The sequence below is a fragment of the Polypterus senegalus genome, chromosome 4 (genome assembly GCF_016835505.1).
Source record: "Polypterus senegalus isolate Bchr_013 chromosome 4, ASM1683550v1, whole genome shotgun sequence".
In the NCBI taxonomy this organism is placed as follows: Eukaryota; Metazoa; Chordata; class Cladistia; order Polypteriformes; family Polypteridae; genus Polypterus; species Polypterus senegalus.
In genome coordinates this window covers 187,129,937-187,152,556 of record NC_053157.1, presented here as the reverse complement: position 1 = coordinate 187,152,556, position 22,620 = coordinate 187,129,937, and the positions used below count along the sequence as shown (strand labels likewise).

Sequence of the window (22,620 nt, the reverse complement as noted above, 5' to 3'; positions counted from 1 at the left end):
CAAATGAGTAGTTAATATGTCTAAATGGGTAGTGAATGTATTTGTTTATGATGACTACAATTCCCATTCCATGATTTTTTTTTTCATCTTGAGAAATGTCAAGACTATAACTATCCTAATTAAAGCCTCAATATGAAAAGAAACTTACATGGGCTAGTGCTCAAAATGTCATAATTTGTGATCATGGTGGCAACCATAGTACCTGATAGGGACAACAATGGTGAGAGAATCCACCTAATTAAAACAATGGGCCTATTTCGAAATGTTAGAATGGTATTTTGAATTTACTGCAATATACTGGTCAAGAAGTCAGAAGTTCAAGCAGTGGTAGAACCAAAGCCAAGTGTGTTAGAAAAGTCTAACAAAGTCATGGTGAATGATTTTCAGGAATACCTTGTCTGCATATGCCGCAAGCACAGGACATTTTGCTGGATATCTGGTTAATATGCCTATTCATTTAATCTACAGTCTACATAATATGACATGCTTTACCATATGAGACTAACACAAAAAGTTCTGCCCTCCAATAATAACTTCATGTGTATATGCAGAAGGTTAAGATTCATAGTATACATATCTTACCAACTTAAAAAAACTTAACAGTGTGAAAAATAGAACACAAACAGTTAACCTGATTCTTTCCACTGTAATTTTAATATTGATTTTTATAGTATGTTAATATTACTGATGTAGCTTAAATTTACTTTATTCAAAATAAGAAGATGTAAAGGCTTTGCATATCCATTTCTAGCACAATTGACTTAAGTTTATTGGGTTTCACATTAAGAAGTACAATTTATGTAAAAATACTGCGAAAGGATTTATTGTTTTAATTAACAAGACCACTTTGAAAAATCATTTCTAGGGTATATTGCCATTACCCAATTACCGTAGGCTGACTTTATTCAAAATGAATATGTTTTTAAGCTTTAAAATGATATTTGGGAAGACTTGTCATTATGCAGCTCACCTCCATTTATTCCACAAAAAATGAGTTTGTGGGCTTGATGTACATGTTTGGTTGGATGTCACAATAACTTGGTTAATGTAAAAAAGAAAAGAGGAAAAAAAAGAGGATTGAACAGAGTGGTATTGTTTTGAATATTTTCCAGAATGTTTGATCGATTTTGGGTTACATGCAGTGTCACAAAATGTCTTATTACCTTAAGTTTAATTAATTTGCATTAAGATACTATACTTTTTGTAATGATATTGCAGAGTTTTAGTAATGTCCATCAATTTTTCAGAGAAAAATAAAGGCTGGATATAAAAGTACTTTTTAGGTGCCTAAAATTTAAGTGATTATGAAAGTGTACCAAACCTACTGCACAGCCTACATTACACAAGCAGGCTTTTCTCCTACTTATGATGACAGAAGGCAATATAATATATCAACTATGTCAGTGAAACGGGGTACTTGGCAATATTATATACTAATGAGTTGGTTGTGGCTAGTGATTGGATGACTTGCCAGTTTAATTAAAATAGGACAATAAAATTTCTAAAACCAAATGTTTGTTTTGTGCAATAAACTTTTTGAAGTTGTGTTAAGTTAGCATTCAGAAGTTTGGTTCAGCAAAACAAACAGTTTATGCTTTTAGTTACCTGATAAAATAAGTCTGAGTAACTCAAATAAGTTATGTTAACTTTATTCCCTTCTCTGTGGTTAGAGTAACTCAATTGGGTAGTATTAGAATAACTACAGTGAACTGAGTCTGAACTACTCAATTTGTTTACATAGAATCTTTAAACAGAATTGAATTAGGTTCCTCCAACAAATCATTTTTTGAATTCAATCTGATTATTTCCCTTCTATTACTTAAGAATGCTTTCTCCAGCAGAGCACATACACTCCCTAGTAGTTACCTTGATTTGAGATATAATGGTTTTAGTATGGTTGCAATTTTTAAAAAACATATTTAAGAAGATTTATGCAGAATCCAACTATATTCAGGGTTTCCTGCACTACCATTGCTTTGGCAGTGCTAAAAGCTGTGGATGATTTTGTTGCCTATTTGGGTGTCAGGGGAGTGGCACTTGGTTGGATGACTAATACTGATTCATGTGTGCAACTAGAATTCTCACATATATATATAATGTGTATATGTGTACAGTAGGGCGGCACGGTGGCGCAGTGGTAGCGCTGCTGCCTCGCAGTAAGGAGACCTGGGTTCGCTTCCCGGGTCCTCCCTGCGTGGAGTTTGCATGTTCTCCCGTGTCTGCGTGGGTTTCCTCCGGGCGCTCCGGTTTCCTCTCACAATCCAAAGACATGCAGGTTAGGTGGATTGGCAATTCAAAATTGGCCTTGGTGTGTTTGTGTGTGTCCTGCGGTGGGTTGGCACCCTGCCCAGGATTGTTTCCTGCCTTGTGCCCTGTGTTGGCTGGGATTGGCTCCAGCAGACCCCCGTGACCCTATTCGGATTCAGCGGGTTAGATAATGGATGGATGGATGTGTACAGTAATACTTATCAAAGCAGATACACTTCAGGACTTTAATTTATAATTTTGTTATTGGATGTAGATGCACAGTTGGAAAAATATGGATATGTAATTAAGCAGGAGGCCAGGAGTGAGGAAGAGGTATAATCTATTATACAGACTAAATTTCAACTAAAGTGCAACATCACTGTCACTGCTCTGTTCTCCTACTCCTTCCATGTGGCTCCACACACTCTTATCTGCCCTGTCCAATCCCTGAATAGTCATGCTGCCAGTTGCACCTTAAACCACAGATAGAGTCAGGGGCAACAGCATCTGCCTCACTTCTTCAACCCTAGGAAGCAATCCAAACCAAAATCCTTAAGGAAAACATGCCAGCAGAGCCACACATAGGTCAATGGATTTTAGCAAAGGAGAGATCCTTCCTACTTGAAGGAAACTGTCTTCTATCTACACCACTCTTCCACATTCACTGTCTTCTTTCCTGGTCTAGTGCTAAACCATTTAATTCTATTTGGTATTCCTTTTCTGCAGCTTCTTACCTTTTAAAAATCTGAATTTTAGGTTCCAAAAATATTGGTATGAATTTTTCTTTCATACTGGGCAAATAATATTTATTACTTTATAAAATAACTACAGTACGCACAAACATACCTACACATTCACATAAAACTTTGTATTCCTAGCACATGTGCCAAAGTGTGTCTTATGCCAACTTCATTATCATGGAGCTTCATTCTCAGAAAATGCAGTCTCATGAGGTCAATCAGGGACATGTAGCTATATACATACTATATATATAGCTTTTTTCTTAATTTCTACTATAATGTCAGTTTTAAAATGTACACCTGTATCTTTCACTCCATTAACACTGCCAACACATATAACTACTCCAAAAAAATAGGACAAGGTTTTATATAACTAATCAAATTATACAGACTAAGTGTCAACAGATTTACTGACAGTGCCAATGAAAGTTTCACTATTCCTATCATTCACTAATAGAGAAGCAAAGTTTAAACAGTTTAGTTTGAATTAATGGGCTGGTAGTGGTACTCAATTTAAGGGTGTTTTTTTACCTGAAATGATCTTTAATCTATTAGAATGCATACTGCATATCACTAAAGTAAGCCACTATATTTTGGAACCATGGTCATTGAAAGTTTGTAAGCATTCCAATAGCTAGACATGGTTGTCTGCTTTAAGCACAAAAGGATCAATATCTAACAACCTACACTGTGCACTCTCTTCACAGGTTGCTTAACTGAGAGATAAGTCACATCTAAAAGACAGGACAATTCTTTTTTAGGAATTAGACAGGACTGTCATGTCAAATATGGAAGGTTAGGTCACAGCAGTTACTACATATTACACACTGTTATACTTAAAGTGCTGAATTTATGTTTTGTTTTTCTAATAATTGTAATGGCCTTTGCAACTCAAATGAAACTCTGGTTTATCAGTATTTGGTAATCAAAATATTTTATACATTAAAGCTTATATATTTTGTCTAATACAACTTAGCATAAACTACTACTACAAATGAAAAGTTTCTTACTGGTAGTACAGCTAAGTGTGCCAACTTTGCACCCTACTGCAAAATTAAAATATTCTCAGAAGAAAAAAATACCTTTCCATTTTCTGTACAGTACTTCTTACAAGTCACATCAATTGATGTGAAAAGTGATTTGACTTCAGTGCTGCTCTGCAAACAAAATTAAATTAGAAAAAAGATCAGTAAAAACAGAAATAGGACTACACTTCCAAACATTATTTAAGAAATGTGTTTCATTTAGTGCTCCTGTTGATAAACCAGGAAAGTTCCTATACTATATATAATAAGCCCTCAGTTAGCATCAAAGATCTATATATTCCTTAAAAATGAACAAAAACTATCAATTTATTATTGAAAACATTTACTTCAGGATCAATGTGGGGACAAAGTTGATATAAGCAGTGCTAGATAAAAAGTACACCTCAACCTATGGTTGGTGGGCCAGTCCATCATAGAGTACACTTATTCTCACAGTCATGCTCACTTACTATATACAGGGCAAATTGTTGAATCCAAGATGTATATCTTTGGAACATAGAAGGAAAACCAGATTATAAAAAAAACTCATCCAGACATAGGAATAAGTTGCAAATTCAACACACATAATAATAATAATAATGATAACATAGTTCCTGTTTTCTGATTTTAACCAGAAATTCTTGGGCTGGGATGCACCAATACTAAACAAGTACACAAAAACAACATATACTAGTACTGTAATGCATGTTAATTGAATCAATAACACAGGCAAATAACAGAAAAATGAGCAAGTTGCACTTAAATATTTAAATATCACTATATCGGGGTAGACAAATAGGTAGTCCAGACTCCTGGAACTACTAGTTTTTAATTCTGGACAACCAATCTACAGACCCACAAAGGCCTAGGGGACTACCAGATGTTTCAGATTTTTGGTCCATACAATATTTTCCTAATCAAAAGCAATTTGAAAAAAAAATACAAATTTTTGATGCACAACCTTAACTTCAGTATTGCTTTTAAAGTCAGCTGCTTACAACACAATCAACATGCGCAAACCTACTAGTCAGCAATATTGCAAATTTTTGTATCATGTCCAAAAAATAATCAAGAGAAACAATAGTGTTAGCTGAAAAGCAATTAGGGCAGCAAGTTCAAAAATGGCAATAGTTAATTGTAACCTCCCATTATTTACCCTGCTATCAATAAAGTAATACTGTAAGTAATGCATTCTATGTTATAGATTATAAAAGACATAGTTACAAGCAGCATTATAACAGAAATAAATGGAAAACTATTACTGAAATGAGTGCTGGAAGAACTTTTTCAGAAGATTAACTATGGAGTATATTCCACAAAGAAGAAATGACCACAGGTAAGGACAGCAAGTCAAAGAATGCACCGTGCGTTATGCAGAAAGCTTCCACAAACCCCGCATAAAAGCAGTCCTTCCTTCTCAGGCAAAAATAATTTTCAAAATGAAAAGGTGAGAAAGCACAATATAACATTAGACTGTTTACTACACTATTCAGCCTGCAAAGTCTAACAAATGCTGATGATGTTCTGAAACATTTAATGAAATGTACAACTAGGAAAAAAAATAAACACTGATGCAGCAGGTACATTTTTTTAACTGACAAGGTGCTACTGCCAAGAAAATTATGTCAGACAATCAGCACCTTCTTGATCACATGTGATGGCTTAAAAGTCCCAATAATGCTTTGGTCACAAATTTTTCAAGCTTTTAGCGTTAGGAAATTGACATTATCAAAATCAGAGGGCTGTACTCCATTACTTGATGCAGTCAGAGAAAGAGCACAAGAGGAATCTTATAAACTGTTAACCAGTATACTGGAGGTTGTAAAAATGCACCTTAGTATTAGCCCAAAAAATGCAGTATGTGAACATGCTTTTTTAGGCCTAAATCTTACCTTTAATGACATGAAGACTGGCTTAATGGTCTAAGCATGACACATTTTAATGCAGCTGTATACGTAGTTGAACACAGCCAGTGATCTAATGGTGTATGACACTGATCACTCTAAAAGTTAAATTAACTGTTTTTGTTTATTAAACTATTTCTCTACTATATTTTATAAAATTCAACAGACCATACTTACTTTTTCAGACAGTGGGAAAATGCGACATTGTGAATTACAAATAAGACACATGTTTTTTTTCCCTAAAAATTAAAATAAGACGTTAATCATTTGGAATACAAAATGTACACAAAAATAATAACACATATCATTATGTAAATCGTAAAATAATCACAATAAACTACTTCAAAGTGCTTGCACTGCTGATTTCTGATTAATTAATTACAAGACAGATGCTTAGTTCTATATTCATATTCATGTTTTTTCAATTACTTTATGCATTTTATATATAACCTCTGAATGACAAGGCCACAAAAATAAAATCTATGAAACCTTTAATGCTGGAACCACAATACAGTAAAAGGAGTACTTAGTTGCAGAAAATATAAGTAATTTATTTTAACATATTCTATGTTATTCTAATGCAAATACCCTTATACAAGTGGAAACAAGTGGTGTCACAATTTAGTCAGTTGTATGTTTTTTTTACAGTGAATCCAAAGCACAGTAATCATGGAAAATTATGTTTGAACAATGTACTGTATTTACACAAAAAAGAGAAAAACTTCAAACAAAAGTGGACTAATCAAACAATATGAAGAGTGCAAACTAAATAGATAGATAGATAGATAGATAGATAGATAGATAGATAGATAGATAGATAGATAGATAGATAGATAGATAGATAGATACTTTATTAATCCCAAGGGGAAATTCACATAATCCAGCAGCAGTATACTGATACAAAAACAATATTAAATTAAATAGTAATAAAAATAAATAATCTTATCTATATCTAAAATAAGATACTGCAATTTTACTTGCAATAAAGAAAATGCAAACAAAAATTGTTTCCTTGATTTAAAACAAGCTGGCCAGATGGTAAAAAATTAGTTTATTGGTAAGAGATTGGAACTGGACATTTCTTCCAGAAATTAAGCATCTAATTTACAGCTCTCTAGTGGGTTGTGTAATTTTATTTAGGCTGTTTGTGAGAAATGCAAGATGCACTCATGTGTGCTACAGATTAAGGTCTCCACTTCTTCCAGTAAAGCAAATTAAACAACGTCTGCAGTATGGAAGTACTGTAAATGTGTTTAAAGTTCTAGAGCCAGTTAGACCAATTAAATGATAAAGTGTCAGTTCTGAATGTGATAAAAGGAGGACATTCTTTTGCATCTGGGCGCTGTAAATATGGCATTAATGAGTCCATGTTTGGGTACATTAATAGGAAATTAAAATTACTCAGGGTTTACTGCTGGTGTACCTAAATCTGTGAAGACATGATTGGCTTGCATCTGACCACATTAAAAACAGTCAAAATGCATGAAGACACAATAAGAACATGCACATTATAAACACTAACACAACTTTGGTATTTTGTGGTAATATTTTTGATTTGTACCAAAACTATGCTCTTAATGTTTTATAAAGTAAGAATTTTATAAAGTATGACCAGACTGATCCAGGTAACTAAAGGCTAATAAGCTTAAAATGCATCACATGGAAAAAAAACAGAATTAATTAGTAAAGAAAAGATTTAAAAAGTATATAAGAAAAAATTTTAGCATGGGCTTAGACAGGGAAAAATATGTTTCACTAATGTGCTGGAATTTTATAAGGAAGCAACAAAAGCTTATGATCATCAGAGAGGTCCATATAATATGTATCTTGATTTTCTGAAGGTTTTTGTAAGGTCCTACGTGAGTGCATAGGTGATTAAACTGAAAGAATGGGAATTCAAGGGACAGTGTGTAGATAGGATCAAAACTCACTTTAACACTAGGAATAGAGGGTCATGGTGAGGGGATTTAATTGACGTTAGTTTTTTAAAAAAATATACAAAATAAATAAATACATACAGTACATGCATACAGTTAGGTCCATAAATATTTGGACAGAGACAACTTTTTTTCTAATTTTGGTTCTGTACATTCTCACAATGAGTTTTAAATGAAACTACTCACATGCAGTTGAAGTGCAGACTTTCAGCTTTAATTCAGTGGGTAGAACAAAAAAATTGCATAAAAATGTGAGGCAACTAAAGCATTCACTTCATTTCAGGGGCTCAAAAGTAATTGGACAATTGACTCAAAGGCTATTTCATGGGCAGGTGTGGGCAAGTCCGTCATTATGTCATTATCAATTAAGCAGATAAAAGGTCTGGAGTTGATTTGAGGTGTGGTGCTTGCATGTGGAAGATTTTGCTGTGAACAGACCACATGCGGTCAAAGGAGCTCTCCATGCAGGTGAAAGAAGCCATCCTTAAGTTGCGAAAACAGAAAAAACCCATCCGAGAAATTGCTACAATATTACGAGTGACAAAATCTACAGTTTGGTACATCCTGAGAAAGAAAGCAAGCACTGGTGAACTCAGCAAACCAAAAAGACGTCCACAGAAGACAACAGCGGTGGATGATCGCAGAATCATTTCCATGGTGAAGAGAAACCCCTTCACAACTGCCAACCAAGTGAACAACACTCTCCAGGGATAGGCGTATCGATATCCAAGTCTACCATAAAGAGAAGACTGCATGAAAGTAAATACAGAGGGTGCACTGCAAGGTGCAAGCCACTCATAAGCCTCAAGAATAGAAAGGCTAGATTGGACTTTGCTAAAGAACATCTAAAAAAGCCAGCACAGTTCTGGAAAAACATTCTTTGGACAGATGAAACCAAGATCAACCTCTACCAGAATGATGGCAAGAAAAAAGTATGGAGAAGGCGTGGAGCAGCTCATTATCCAAAGCGTACCAAATCATCTGTAAAACATGGTGGAGGCAGTGTGATGGCTTAGACGTGCATGGCTGCCAGTGGCACTGGGACACTAGTGTTTATTGATGATATGACACAGGACAGAAGCAGCCAAATGAATTCTAAGGTGTTCAGAGACATACTGTCCGCTCAAATCCAGCTAAACGCAGTCAAATTGATTGGGTGGCGTTTCATGATACAGATGGACAATGACCCAAAACATACAGCCAAAGCAACCCAGTCTATTAAAGCAAAGAAAAGGAAAATTCTTGAATGGCCAAGTCAGTCACCTGATCTTAACCCAATTAAGCATGCATTTCACTTGTTGAAGACTAAACTTCAGACAGAAAGGCTCACAAACAGCAACTGAAAGCCGCTGCAGTAAAGGCCTGGCAGAGCATTAAAAAGGAGGAAACCCAGCATCTGGTGATGTCCACGAGTTCAAGACTTCAAGCTGTCGTTGCCAGCAAAGGGTTTTCAACCAAGTATTAGAAATGAACATTTTATTTCCAGTTATTTCATTTGTCCAATTACTTTTGAGCTCCTGAAATAAAGGGATTGTGTTAAAAAATACTTTAGTTCCCTTACATTTTTATGCAATCTTTTTGTTCAACCCACTGAATTAAAGCTGAAAGTCTGCACTTCAACTGGATCTGAGTTGTTTCATTTAAAATTCATTATGGTAATGTACAGAACCAAAATTAGAAAAAAGTTGTCTCTGTCCAAATATTTATGGACCTAACTCTACATACATACAAATGATCTGGATGAAAATATGCAGTAAATAACAAGCTGTTTAGGTTTGCAGATGATACTAAACTCAGTAGAATGCCAGACAATCTAGAATCAGCTATAACATTACAGCAGGGCATGGACAGAATACAGACATAAGAAGATGTATGGCAGAAGAAAATTAATGTAAATAAATGTAAAGTATCACACATAGGAAGTAAAAGTGTTAGATATGAATGCACAAAGAGTGATTTGAAACTTGAAATCATGCATTATGAGGAAGGCTTAATAAGTTGTTGTGGACTCATCACTGTCATCTGGAATATACTGTGCAGTTTTGGTCTTATCATTATAGAAAAAAAAATGTAGTAATGCTAAAAAAAGTCCAAAGAAGGGCAAACTAGGCTGATTGTGGGACTGACAGTTACGAGCTATGAGGAAAAATTGAAGGAAATGAACTTTTTCTGGTTTCAGTAAACAAGATTACTAGGTGACATGATGTATGTGTTTAAAATGCTGAAGGAAATAAGTATTGTGGTTCTCAGCCTACTTTAAAAAAAGATTTTCAACAAGAACATAGGGACACAGATGGAAACTGGCCAAGTTTTGTACAAATGTGAGAATATTTTTCTTTATACACATAATATAGAGACATGGGGTGGAGTGTAGCACTAAAAGGACCTTCAAAACTCAACTTGATATTATTTTCTATAAATTAAGTGAATAGGATTATAAGCTTGTTGGCCTGAACAGATTTATTTGGCCAAATATCATACATTTAATGTGTTCAGTGTGGTGATCTATTGCCGCTGCTTTCAGATCAGGAGGAAGGCCCAGAAGCTCGTAGCGATTAAAAACTGGGATGATGTTTACGACGTTTGCTTTAAATGATAATGTGAACTACAAGGTTAAAGTGGACATTTTCGAGATTTAAGCCGAAATTTACACTTTAATCAGAAAATACACCTTTTCACCATGTCCTTAATTTTTTTTCTCTGTGGTTGTACATTATCTTGCTGTTGTGAAGTTGCAAAAAAAACAGACGGCACAAAAGATGTTATGTGAAACTTTTAAAATGTGCCATGTCATTACGATGGGGAATATGCGACATTTTGCTTCACCACATTGAATTCGACATTCATCAAACATCGAAGCGCGCAAATCGATCCCATGGGATCCGCATAGCAACTTTATGTCACATGTAGATAGTAAACAGAGACTCTGAGGACACATTACAACTTTTATCACAATGTGTCCCCTGACTTTTTGCTAGTACTGCAACTCGCGCACGTGTCGCGTTAATTTCTGAGGACCCGCTCAGAGGACGTGTGAAATGAATGCTGAGAATGCGTGACAGCCATGATGCGTGCGTGTACGTGTTCTGAGCGTGAAGTATAAACAAGCCCTTACTATACAGAGGCTTTTCAGACAGAAAAATTGTCATGGCAAACATAGAGATAGAGAACTGGAAGGAAGGAAGGAATAATACCGTTTTTATTTCTGTTTCATGGTTTGTTTATCCTAAAATGATTATTTAAGCATGTAAATGGTATAAGGTTGTGTATCTACCATTTCCATATTGCAAATCTGTGCCAGCATTCTGAGCTTGTGCTACAGAATGTGCTATATACTGTAAGATGAAATCAAATAAAAACTGAAATTAGTGTTACTGTCAAGTTTGATGAGAACAGTCTCATTACAAAAAGAGATAAAATAACTAATAAGTTAACAAATATACTTTCATAAAGATATTTAAATTACCCTTCTGAAAACAAAACTCGCAAATTACATGACCACAGCTCGTAACTGCAAATCTTCGGTTAACATTAGGAGTAAGAAAACATGAATTGCAATGTATCCAAGTGGCCATTTTCATTTACAATCTGGAAAAAAAAATTATTTAAATTTAGACATTACACTGAGAAATAAACATCTCATTCAAATGACTACATCTTGTTTTAAAAAACTTACATTATTCATTTCACAAAATTTACATCTCGGTTATCTAGTCGCTTGTTATAACACACAAAACAAATGCATGTTTTCCTAAAAGATTGTTTTTTTTAATTGAAGATAGGATTCGACTAATGAATGAGAGAAGAGGTGGATCTTCAATTTAAAAACACAGACCCAAGTGAATTGTATTTCCTGTTTCTGATGTGGACTTATTTTTACAGAAGCACTTATTTAACAATATTTTAGCAAAATGTCATCAACTATGCTGAAAACAAATTCCAGACCTGAAAAAATGTACAGTAGGTAATTACCTTCTACAACCATTTTTATAATCTAACTATTTAAAAGCAGAAGCTATTCTAGTGCTATGATCAAACCAACTACTTGTACCGTATATAACTGTCATAGACAGTGAGAAGAAATAGATTGTCCAAGTAAAAATATAAAGCCAGGAAGGGTGAGAATAAGAATGGTGCAACAGTAGCAGACAAACTTGATAAGAGAATTGGCAATGGTTGGTAGTAATAAAATGAACAAAGGAACTGATAAAATCAAAAGCACAAAACCAAAGTTGAACTCAAAAAAGTTCAAAAGTTGTATTATCCATAGCTTGGATGTTAGAAGCTTTGTTTCACTATCTTAAATAAAAGGCACAATGACATCAAGTCATGCCCACGTAATATCACACACCATGAACCATACCCAAATGACCAGCAATGGGGGTCACTGCATAAAATAATATGGCCACAGCACAAAATGGTGTGGCCATGAGAATCAATAGCTACAAAATGACATGAAAAGGTATGACTGTAAAAATAAATTGCTCACTGGAAATGGCAAAAATAATTTTCAGAGGTTCAAAAAGCCATATTCTGGACAATAATATGTCAGCAAGAATATTGGTTCTCCCCTCTTGGTTTTATGCAGTCCACTTCCTTAACTACTTATTTACAAAGGTACTTGCTCTATAATAAAATCCCCAGTTAAAAATATTTATTTAATCATTATATAAAGGTTATCAAAGAATTACAGAATTTTTCTTATTTTAGTAGGCTAAATAAACAGATAGGGGTTGACTTTTGTGTGTTGGAAGTGACAATGTGTTGTACACAAAAGGATTAAATTGTTTTATCTTTATTATAGTAAAAATATTATAACTAAGGTTACATTCAACCTTAATAGCTGCAGTGGTTCATTAACCTGTATACCAATCTGCTCACAGATGCTAAACAAAACGTTATGCATATGTGTACCAGTTAATACTGCAGCACTAAGACACATTTTCCTATTTCTTAACTTCACCTTTGGTAGCCTTTCATTTATTACTGCATCTTATTCATATATCCACTAATCTAGAGAACAAAAAATGTAAACTTTGAAAATGATGTAATCATTCTTTAATGCTAAAATAAAAGCTTAGCAATGGTTAAGTTTGTTCACTTAATTGAGAACAACACTGATAAATGCATGTTAGATTCTACAAGAAATACAATTTCTCCTTGTAAGGTGAATTTTTGTTTCTAATTTTAAGCAGAGATATACATTCTTTTTCTATTGTGATACAGTAGTTTATCCAAGACTCTTAACAGTTGAGCAAAATAAGAATGCGTTATTAGCATTATAGAGAATGGTATCCTAATATATTTTTAATTAAGCACACTTGTCCCACTAGTTGTTACTCCAAATGCTCATCATGGGATTGGGGATTATAGTAAACTCAATACTGATGAGTAAGCAAACATTTGATTAACAGAAGCTTGACGTTGCCCAAAACAGGGAAGCAGGTACATGAAAGCTTTTTAAGAGTCTTATTCTGAACACATTTTTAATCAAGAAAAATATAAGCAATATACAGTACTGTACAATTTTGATTTGAAATAGACAATATTTTTGTGAATTAACAGATACTGCATTTGATATAACACTGTTTCAGTTCAATCAAGTTCAGTTTATTTTTGTACAGAAATGTTTATTGAGTGCAGGTTTCAACAAATTTACAAGTTATAAGGATCAGTTGTAATAAACAGACAAAATCAGATGTGGACACAGTCCCTGAAGACCTAGTCCAAGACTGTGTATTCAGATATATTCTTTTGAAAAAATGGCATAGTATAGAGATATTACCTGTATCCTTGTTTCAACTAAGAAGTATTCAATCCAGTTTCGGTTAGTTGTAGTTGTACTGACCGCACAGGATGGCAGCAATTTTGAAATACTGTAAAACCTGTCTAAAAGTAAAAAAGTACCTACTTAAGCTCAACAGCATAAACAAGACATAGAAGAGAGAAGAAACCAAAAAATATGTTCAAAATAAAAGGAAAAAGAATGGTAAAAGGATATACTTAGAAAGCAGCTGTGTGTCATCATAAAATATAACCAATAGCCAAGAATTAAATAAAACAAATAAATTGAAACAAAATAACTAGATACACAAGGTTAATTACAAAGAATTCTGAGAAGGCAGAGTCCATATAACCTACTAAAGCTGATCACAAGATTGCACACATAGTTCTCAACCTGAGAGATATTAAAGCAAAATAGCAACGTTTACATATATAAAAATGTATGTAAGAAAAAGTCTATATGACCTAGTAATTACACAAATGATACTCTAAGAAAACAAAAGCAAGCTAAGATATCAAAACAAAACAATTGAAGAAACTCATTGGCTAATTATACAAACAATATAATAAAGGAAAAACAGCAAAATACACAGAAAAAGCATATGTATATGCATATGTACAAGTAAAGGTTTGAGAATAAACAATGAAAATTGAAAAAAATACAGCTTCAGGACACATTAAGGAGGTATTTCCATATCAATGGGAATTTGAGACAGAGATCTTAAGATGAAATATAGAAACTAATGAGACATTCAATATTTTGAAACTACTGTTTGAAGTCTGGGATATGACGGTGTTCTTTAAAAAATAAATCTGTCAAAATCCAATTGCCAACGTGTTTCAAGGAATGAATCCTCTTCTTCAGGGCATTGGAATTATACAAAATAACAAAGAAATACTGAAAAAAGGAATAAAGAAAGTAACGATCAGTACTTAAAAATGAAAAGAACATTTTCTGCAATACAATGTTTTTCATATAGAAGTAGTAGAAAAGAATCAGACCTACAGTGTTTCATTTCCATTGTGTTGTATTCTATTTGGTTACATTAGCTGTTTAAAAGCCTAGAGTAAGCATCCATTACTGGTTTACTTTTCAGTTGTGAGTGATATTTTGTATCACTCACAATAGAGATCCAAACTGCCTCTGGAAGCAACGGTAACACAAGAACTGCGTCGGAAGCTTCATAAAATGGGTTTCAATGGTCCAACAACAGCACACAAGCCAAAGGTCACAATGCCAAGAGCCAGATGAAGTGGTGTAAAGCATGCCACCACTGAACTCTTGTGCAGTGGAAACATGTTCCTTGGAATGATGAATCACCCCTCACTATCTCACAGTCTGATGGATGAATCTGGGTTTGGCGGTTGCAAGGAAAGAGCTACCTTCTGGACTGTATAGTGTCTTCTGTAAAGTTTGGTAGAGAAAGGATAATTGTCTGGGGCTGTTTCTCTGAATTAAGTTAAGACCTTTGGTTCTAGTGAATGGTACTGTTAATGTTACAACATGAAAAAACATTTTTCACAACAGTGCACTTCCAAATTTGTTTTAAGAATGAAGACCCTTTTCTGTTCCACATTTCTGCATCCTTGAGAGCAAATCAAGATCCATAAAGACATTGTTTGATGCATTTGGTATAGAGGAACACAAAAGGCCGATTGAACAGTTTTGAGAAAAATTACTGCATCAATCACAAGCCAGACCTTAAATGCTCTTTTGGTTGAATGGGCACAGATTTCCATACTCCAGAACCTTCTGAAAAGCTTAATAAGGAGAGTCAAGGCCATTATAGCTGTGGGTGGGGGTTTGGGAGAGTGGTGGGCAACTCCATATTAATGTGCATGGTTTTGGAATAGGATGTCCAACAACTTCATACAGATGCTATGGTCTACATACTTTGCCATATATAGTATGTATTTGTATTATTAACCCTGCAGATCTTATAAGATCTCAGTAATACCCTACTGAAGGGTACTGAATAACTGCTAAATATTTTCACTTTCACACAAAAAGGAAAGTTGCATTGCTGGGACTTCCAAGAGCTGCAATTTTATCTTATTATAAACCCAGTTATCAGATCGGTTGTAATATACTGTAAAGCCAGAAGGTGGCACATTAATTCAAGTTGTGCTCAATGTAAGAAAGAATAAAATTACATGTAGTACAGTATTATATTATTATCTGCATTTTATATTTTACATTTGAAAGATTTTAACTTCTACTATTTTGTTTCTGCTTTTTTTATAGGTGCAGCTATAAAGTATGACATTCTTGGTGGACAAAGGTATGTTTAATTAATAATAATATCAGAAGTACAAAACTGTATAAAATATATAAGCTTGTATTGTCATAAAATGTAGCCTTTTTGTATCTATCATTCTGAAGCTAAAAAAAACATTGGTACTTGCTAAAAATGGTAATTGAAAAGTGTAATTGTCTAAAATTGCTAACATATTTGAAAGAGTGTAAAAGCAGCCTGGAGATTAATAAGTAATCCAGAAAAATAAATATTTCAAAATATCCTAATTAAAGTTTTTGGTAATTTATTTCATTTCACACAAAGATTATTGAAAAAGTAGTAATTCAATGCACAAAAATGGAATAAACAATAATTTTATAAGAAACTAACCTACTAACATTAAGCATCAAATAAGTATCTAGCTACAGATCCCTGTGTATAGTTTATGTTTGCATTTCTTATAATTATCTTACCACTAGCCAACCCGCGGCGTACCATACGCCACATAATCAGGCCGTTTTTTAAATGATTTTTAAGCACAGGGAGAAAATTAACATTTGAAAAATTGGTAATGTAATAAATCAGCAAGAAAAGCAACATTGTAACAATGCATGGAACAAACCAACACACAATCGTCCGTGCGGCGCTCAGGCGGAGGGTGGAACGGAAGAGAGAAGAAGGACATCCACCCCGTTCCCTCCATCATGCTAGTCTGCTGATTTCTCGTCCAGTATGCACTGCCCGCTCATTGTCTTTGCAAAGTCCAGATGCACCTGTGACTCACGTAGACTTTTCATTGCTCTTTGCGGTTTTGGCTGCCTTTCTATATATAATCCACAAAGACACCTGACCATGGTAGTAGCGAGGTGGGAGGGGGGTGTGTACAAAGTGCAGGAGCATCTAAGAAGACGCATGTTTGTCGTGGATGCGAATTGCTGTATGTAGCGTGTAAAACAGTTTGATATGGTCACGCGCTCGTGCGCTGTAACCGGAAACTCGGTTTTTAAAAACTGCTTACTTTATTGTGTATACGACTGTAGGTGAATGAAAAGGTATAACTCTGGAGAGGGTAACATACAATACAGCGTTGTACATGCGGCACACAGCGATTCACATCTGCGACAAATGTGAATCTTCTTAGATGGTGCTGTCGCGTCCACCCACGCTCTCGAAGCACACACACTGCGTGGTCATGTGCCCGCTCGCAAGAGCAACCAACAGAGACTCGCCCACCAACTGTAAGACAATGGAATACCCCTCGCAAACTGCTCTACACGACGCATACAACGATTCACATCTGCGACAAACAAACTGTTTTACACACTGCATTCAGTGATTCACAGCTGCGACATGATTTTTCTTAGATGGGTCTAAGACCATTGGAAACCCCTCGGAAACTGTTTTACACACTGCATACAACGATTCATATCCGCGACAAACAAACTATTTTACACACCGCATACTGCGATTTACATCCGTGACAAACATGCCTCTTCTAAGATAGTCCTGCCGCGTCGTGTGGTGCCTCTGTGTGAACCGGTCAGGCACAGAGAAGTTCAGCTGCTGAGAGAGCGTCTCGACTGTTGCAGGGCCTGCATTGGTGAAGCAGGTGAGACGGTAATGAAACAGAGGCACAGGTAGCGAGGTGGGTGTGTACAAAGTGCAGGAGCATCTAAGAAGACGCATGTTTGTCACGGAAGCGACTTGCTGTATGTAGCGTGTAAAACAGTGTGCCATGGTGCATCATAACTGAAAACTCGGTTTTTAAAGACTGCTTACTTCATTGTGTTTCAACCTTAGTTGTAAAGGAATGTTTTAAGGATCCCATGGGATAACTCTTGCAAACCGTTTTACACGCTGCATATGGCGATTCACCTCCGTGAGAAAAATGCCTCTATGAACAGTCAGCGTGGGTCGGAGCCGCATGTTGCCTCTACGACAGACGAACATAAATGACGCCATTTTTTCTGTGTCGTCGCTTCTGAGTTGGTGGGCGTGGCTCTGTGAGTTGTCATCATATCCAATGGACTTGGAGTTAGTGGGTGTGGCTCCTTCCTGCGTGCGCCATAGTTGTCTCATTTGTCGGAGACTTAGTGAATCCACGCCCTTTCCAGCGTGCTTTCCATGGTCGTCTTGCCTTAGTGAATTATATATATAGATGCTTCCATCAAACCAGGTATTATACTTTAAGCACGTGTCCACCCTACACATGACCTATAACTTTCCCCGGAAATGCCTTCAGGATTAAGTGTTCTTCAGTAAAGTATACCCATACCTTTACAGTAGTAAATTAGTTTGAGTCTTTCTCCACATCTTCACATTGTAAGGATTTTATTTTTGCTACTTTGCTTGTCCAGGTGTCAAGTGCTGTGAAAATGATAAACTTTTCCTTTACTGTTAGCAAAGGAAAGGATCTGTGATTAGACAGTAAGGCAATGGCCTTGTTTTTTATTAATTTTTCTTTCGCAAAGTAAATATACATATTGTACATGTGTATAAGTTGATAAGAATGTATTGACAATAATCATCCCAACCATTTTCTAACCAATTGACCCAATTCCATATCACAGAATCATCTCACAGTCATAAAGTCAGGTGGTGCTTTGGACAGTATCTCTGTGTATACACTAATTTATATTTGTAATAAATAACTTGCAAAACAATGGCTAGAACAGGTACAAGTGGAGTATAAACAAAATAAAATAATCTTTCAAGCGAGTTACAGATGAAATGAGCTGTGATTAAGAACTGACTAGATAGTCAAATATTACATTGGTATTTTACTGCTCAATTTGTGTAGAAAAATATGCAGAATCTAGCAGCTGAATATAATGCGATGTTGATCTATTTTTGATATGCTCAACTATTTCACTAATATTTGCTCTAATCCTCTCAGGCAATCAAAATGCACAGCACCTGCAGCATGCTCCCAACTATGTATTAAATACTTCTTGTGCTCTACTGTGAAGGTTGCGCTGCGATGAGACACTCTTTACAAATATTGTGTAGCCTCTAATTAAGTATTTTATGTGGTTTAATTACTGTTTGATTAATTTGGTTATTAGGAAAGGCTTTGTGTATATTAAATGACAAGTATCAACTGTTCTCAACTCATCTGTATTATCTATACTACTGGAAAATTAATTACAGACAATTATGCTTCGATTTTACTAACATTGTCATTACTTTTCATATAGGAACTTCAGTGCCCTGTCATACACCTGAACTGAATAATATCTACAACAGCTTAACAATTGCAATTTTTTTTTAATCAAGTTTACATGAGGACGTACTTTTTTTACTGTACTCTTTCTCTTTAAATTGAGATAAATGATTAGTGGCATGTTGTTAAACTAATTGCAGGAGCACCACTGTTAATGGGCAATCATACAACCTGTTAAGTAAACTGAGGAAAAACACAAGGCCAAAACAAGTCCAGCTGCAGACTAATTAAACTTAGAATTGATCTTGCTCCACTGTTCAATGCAACTACAAACAGTCCTGAGGATCAGTTCAACTTACTGTAGTATTGTACTACGTAGTCTGATCTTGAGCCACTGCTAGTATGGAACTATCACAGATAAACTGCAGCTGACCTGCTAACTCAATGCTTGCTTTCAGATTCATGGAGGCTGAGGATGACACTTGCCTATTTTTTGCATAATTTAGAGATTTTGACAAGGGAGCACTCCATCATGCAGGTATATGAGGATATTTAAGAAACCAGGTTTCTGCCTCAACCAGGTTTCTCACCTTATCCCAGTCACATTCTTTCAAGATAGCCAACCACGAGCTACAATGTGAAGAATCTGAATCGCTAGAAATGGAAATTCAACAGCTCCTTGCCAGAATGGAAGCATTTTAGGGATCAGAAAGCACACCTCTGAGGGTCTTCACTGGTGCCCAGGATCGATTTGGCTTCTTCTGATCTGCACTCTGTTTTTCATATTTTCATAAGTCAGCTTTACTCCAGCTCCTACTCTACACAAAGACGACGGTATCTGGCAGCACTGACAGTGCAAGCAGGGGCCCAAGCCCAGGCCACCTCTACTTTCTCAAGCTAACATAATCACTCACAACCACTTCAAACCTCTCCGGTCCTTCACTGTGCCTGTGAAGAGTGGTGATATGGTCATTATGGGAGACTCGACTGTATGTCACCTGTACTTAATAGTAACCTAACCATAAAACTCCTGTGTCTTGGTTTTCTGCTGCATATATGCGAGGCACCGTGAGTGAAAAAAAGTAAAAAATATAAGTAATAATGTAGCCGAGCACGCTGCCAGCATGTGTGGCTTATAAGGGTTTAAGCTCCTTTTCAAGTCAAACCAGCAGTATCAAAGGATTCTCTAAAGAGAACTGAAGGAGTCCAATGTTCGTTTCTGGTCATTGGATAGCATCCATGTCTTGTAACCATATAGCAATAACAGGAAGCACTAGGGGCCTCATGTATAATGCCGTGCGTAGAACTCGCACTATAACATGGCGTAAGCACAAAAGCCGAAATGTGCTTACGCACAGAAAAATCCAGATGCTGGAATCTGTGCATACTCCAACTTCCATGTTCTTCCGATACATAAATCCCAATCAGCGTGAAAAGTAACGCTCGTGCACGCGCTTTATGTAATGCTCCCAGAATTACGCCTCTTTGAATATGCAAATGAATATAAATCGCCCTTAAGCTCAGCCTTCTGTGAAAAGACAATGGGAAAACCACGGGAGAAAATATAAGCATTTCAGCGAAAACCAAGTGGAGGCAAAGGAAAAACATACTATTTGTTCAAATAAACCGTGGTATAATCAACAAAAGGAAGTTGATCGAGTGACATAGCGTGTTGGAGAATCTTTAAAGCTCACATTCACAAAATCACACAGTGCCCAAAATAAAAAAGAAGTCACATATCAAAGTCGCAGTGAAAAGGCGAGTTGTAGCCCACTGTCTGAGTGTCATATGAAAGCTTATTAGGGTACAGAGAAAAAAAAGGCACACAGTGGGGAAAAAGCACGAAATGTCAACTTCAATCTCGACATTTCCATTTTAATCACGTAGTTTATTTTGTCATTAAAATACAGTAGAACATCATAAACTTCATCTTGAAATTGTTTAATTAACCAGTTTCTTAAATCACATCGTAATTAAAGTAGCACGTTAAATGCTTTGTTTTGTATTTGATCTTCTATGTGCTCTATGTGTGTGAATCACTACTGGCTTCTTAAACCGGCTCTCTTCCTCCAACTGGACACAGAATCCATTACATTCGTGATATTACAGCTCTCTGAATAACTAAAATACTGAGATGTATACGTGATATAATTTTTATGATGATAGGAGTTAAAGTACGTTATTAAACATGAGTTTCACGGCGCAGTGATTGTGTGCAACCTTCGATTAAATAATTTATTGCAGCAGTACTCAGGGGCGGCTCTAGGCTTGTGGTGGCACTGAGCAGAGGAAGAATCGGTGGCCCCTTCACCCGCCAATGTCAGTAAGGTAGCTTATGCATGGTGGATGGCCACGTCCGTTGCAGACACTGCATAGCTGCCTCGTGCTCATGACACAAGTATTTAACTTTTGCCGAAATTTGTCGCTGCGTTTTTAGCTGTGTTGTTATTTTCTCTTTCTGTTTTATATCCAATATATATTGGCGTAACCGCCTCTGCAGTCCTTGCTTTTCTTTCCCTAAATACCCAAGCACCACACAATCAGCTCTGTAATAGACGTTAAGCCATCTGTAAGCTTAGCGCTGATTCTTCAAAACGTTTAAGGAACATTGAAATATCTTCGTAGTACATGTTTAATTATTCTATCCTTCACGACACTCCCAGTGACGAATATAGATTATTTAAATGAAGTTAAAGTTTTATCTGTATAATATAATAAACATATTTTGCTGCATTTCACCTTAAAAATGATATCGTCATCATATGTAAATACGCGCTTTATAAATTGGCTCAGGTTGTGCGATATTATAACTGTAGTGTAAGTTTACAGTGAAGTGATTGTATCAATCAATCAATCAATCAACATTTATTTATATAGCACATATTCATACAAAAAATGTAGCTCAAAGTGCTTTACAAAATGAATAGAAAATTAGAAGACACAATAAAAAATAAACATACACATAAACATTGTACTTATAAGTACAAACAGTTCTACAAGGTGCAATTGATTGAGTGCATTTATAGTTCTTGGGATGAAACTGTTTCTGAACTGCGAGGTCAGGAAAGGCTTTGAAACGTTTTGCCGTGGCTGAGGCAGCATGTCCTTGAAGCTGTATACCGATAATTCTCTTTCCGATCAGCTGCTGCTGTGATTCACACTCAGATACAGTGATATAAATACTCCCGAGTGGTGCAGTGAGAGTAATATGGAAAAAGATGATGCGCTGTGGCAACTCCTAACGGGAGGAGCTGAAAGAAGAAGAAGAAGAAGAAGAAGAAGGTTTAGCGAGAGTAACAACACTAAAGCAGTTATGGTATTGGGATACTATGGCTATTCCCTGGACCATTATATTCTTACAAGTCAATTACAATCAGATGCGTTACACTAATAAACAATATGCGGTTAGTTTCAGTGTATTTATAAAGCCGCATCAGGAAAATAAGGAGTAACCACACAGGAACAGTAGCATTGCTTTGACGCTGGGTGCCACCAGTCTGCAAAACTGAGCAAAGAACTTGCGTACGTACGACAAGGTATGAGGTACTGTGGAAAAGTGCGTGGCTTTACACCAAGTGTAGGT

General features: G+C 35.7%; 1 protein-coding gene across 3 annotated transcripts in view; it reads right to left on the bottom strand.

Annotated features, from left to right (window-relative positions):
* The window catches only part of LOC120528645 (probable E3 SUMO-protein ligase RNF212), a 64,667-nt gene that overhangs the window by 32,317 nt on the left and 9,730 nt on the right, over positions 1 to 22,620 (bottom strand). For 2 of the 3 annotated variants that reach the window (XM_039752807.1, XM_039752808.1), the window contains exons 2-5: positions 13,639 to 13,742; positions 11,320 to 11,441; positions 6,094 to 6,155; positions 4,070 to 4,144 (exon numbers count right to left, since the gene is read on the bottom strand). In XM_039752807.1, the coding sequence (XP_039608741.1) occupies positions 4,070 to 4,144; positions 6,094 to 6,155; positions 11,320 to 11,434 (252 nt within the window). In that variant the 5' untranslated portion in view covers positions 11,435 to 11,441; positions 13,639 to 13,742. The remainder of the gene's footprint in view (positions 1 to 4,069; positions 4,145 to 6,093; positions 6,156 to 11,319; positions 11,442 to 13,638; positions 13,743 to 22,620) is intronic. The other variant, XM_039752809.1, reaches the window with a different exon arrangement.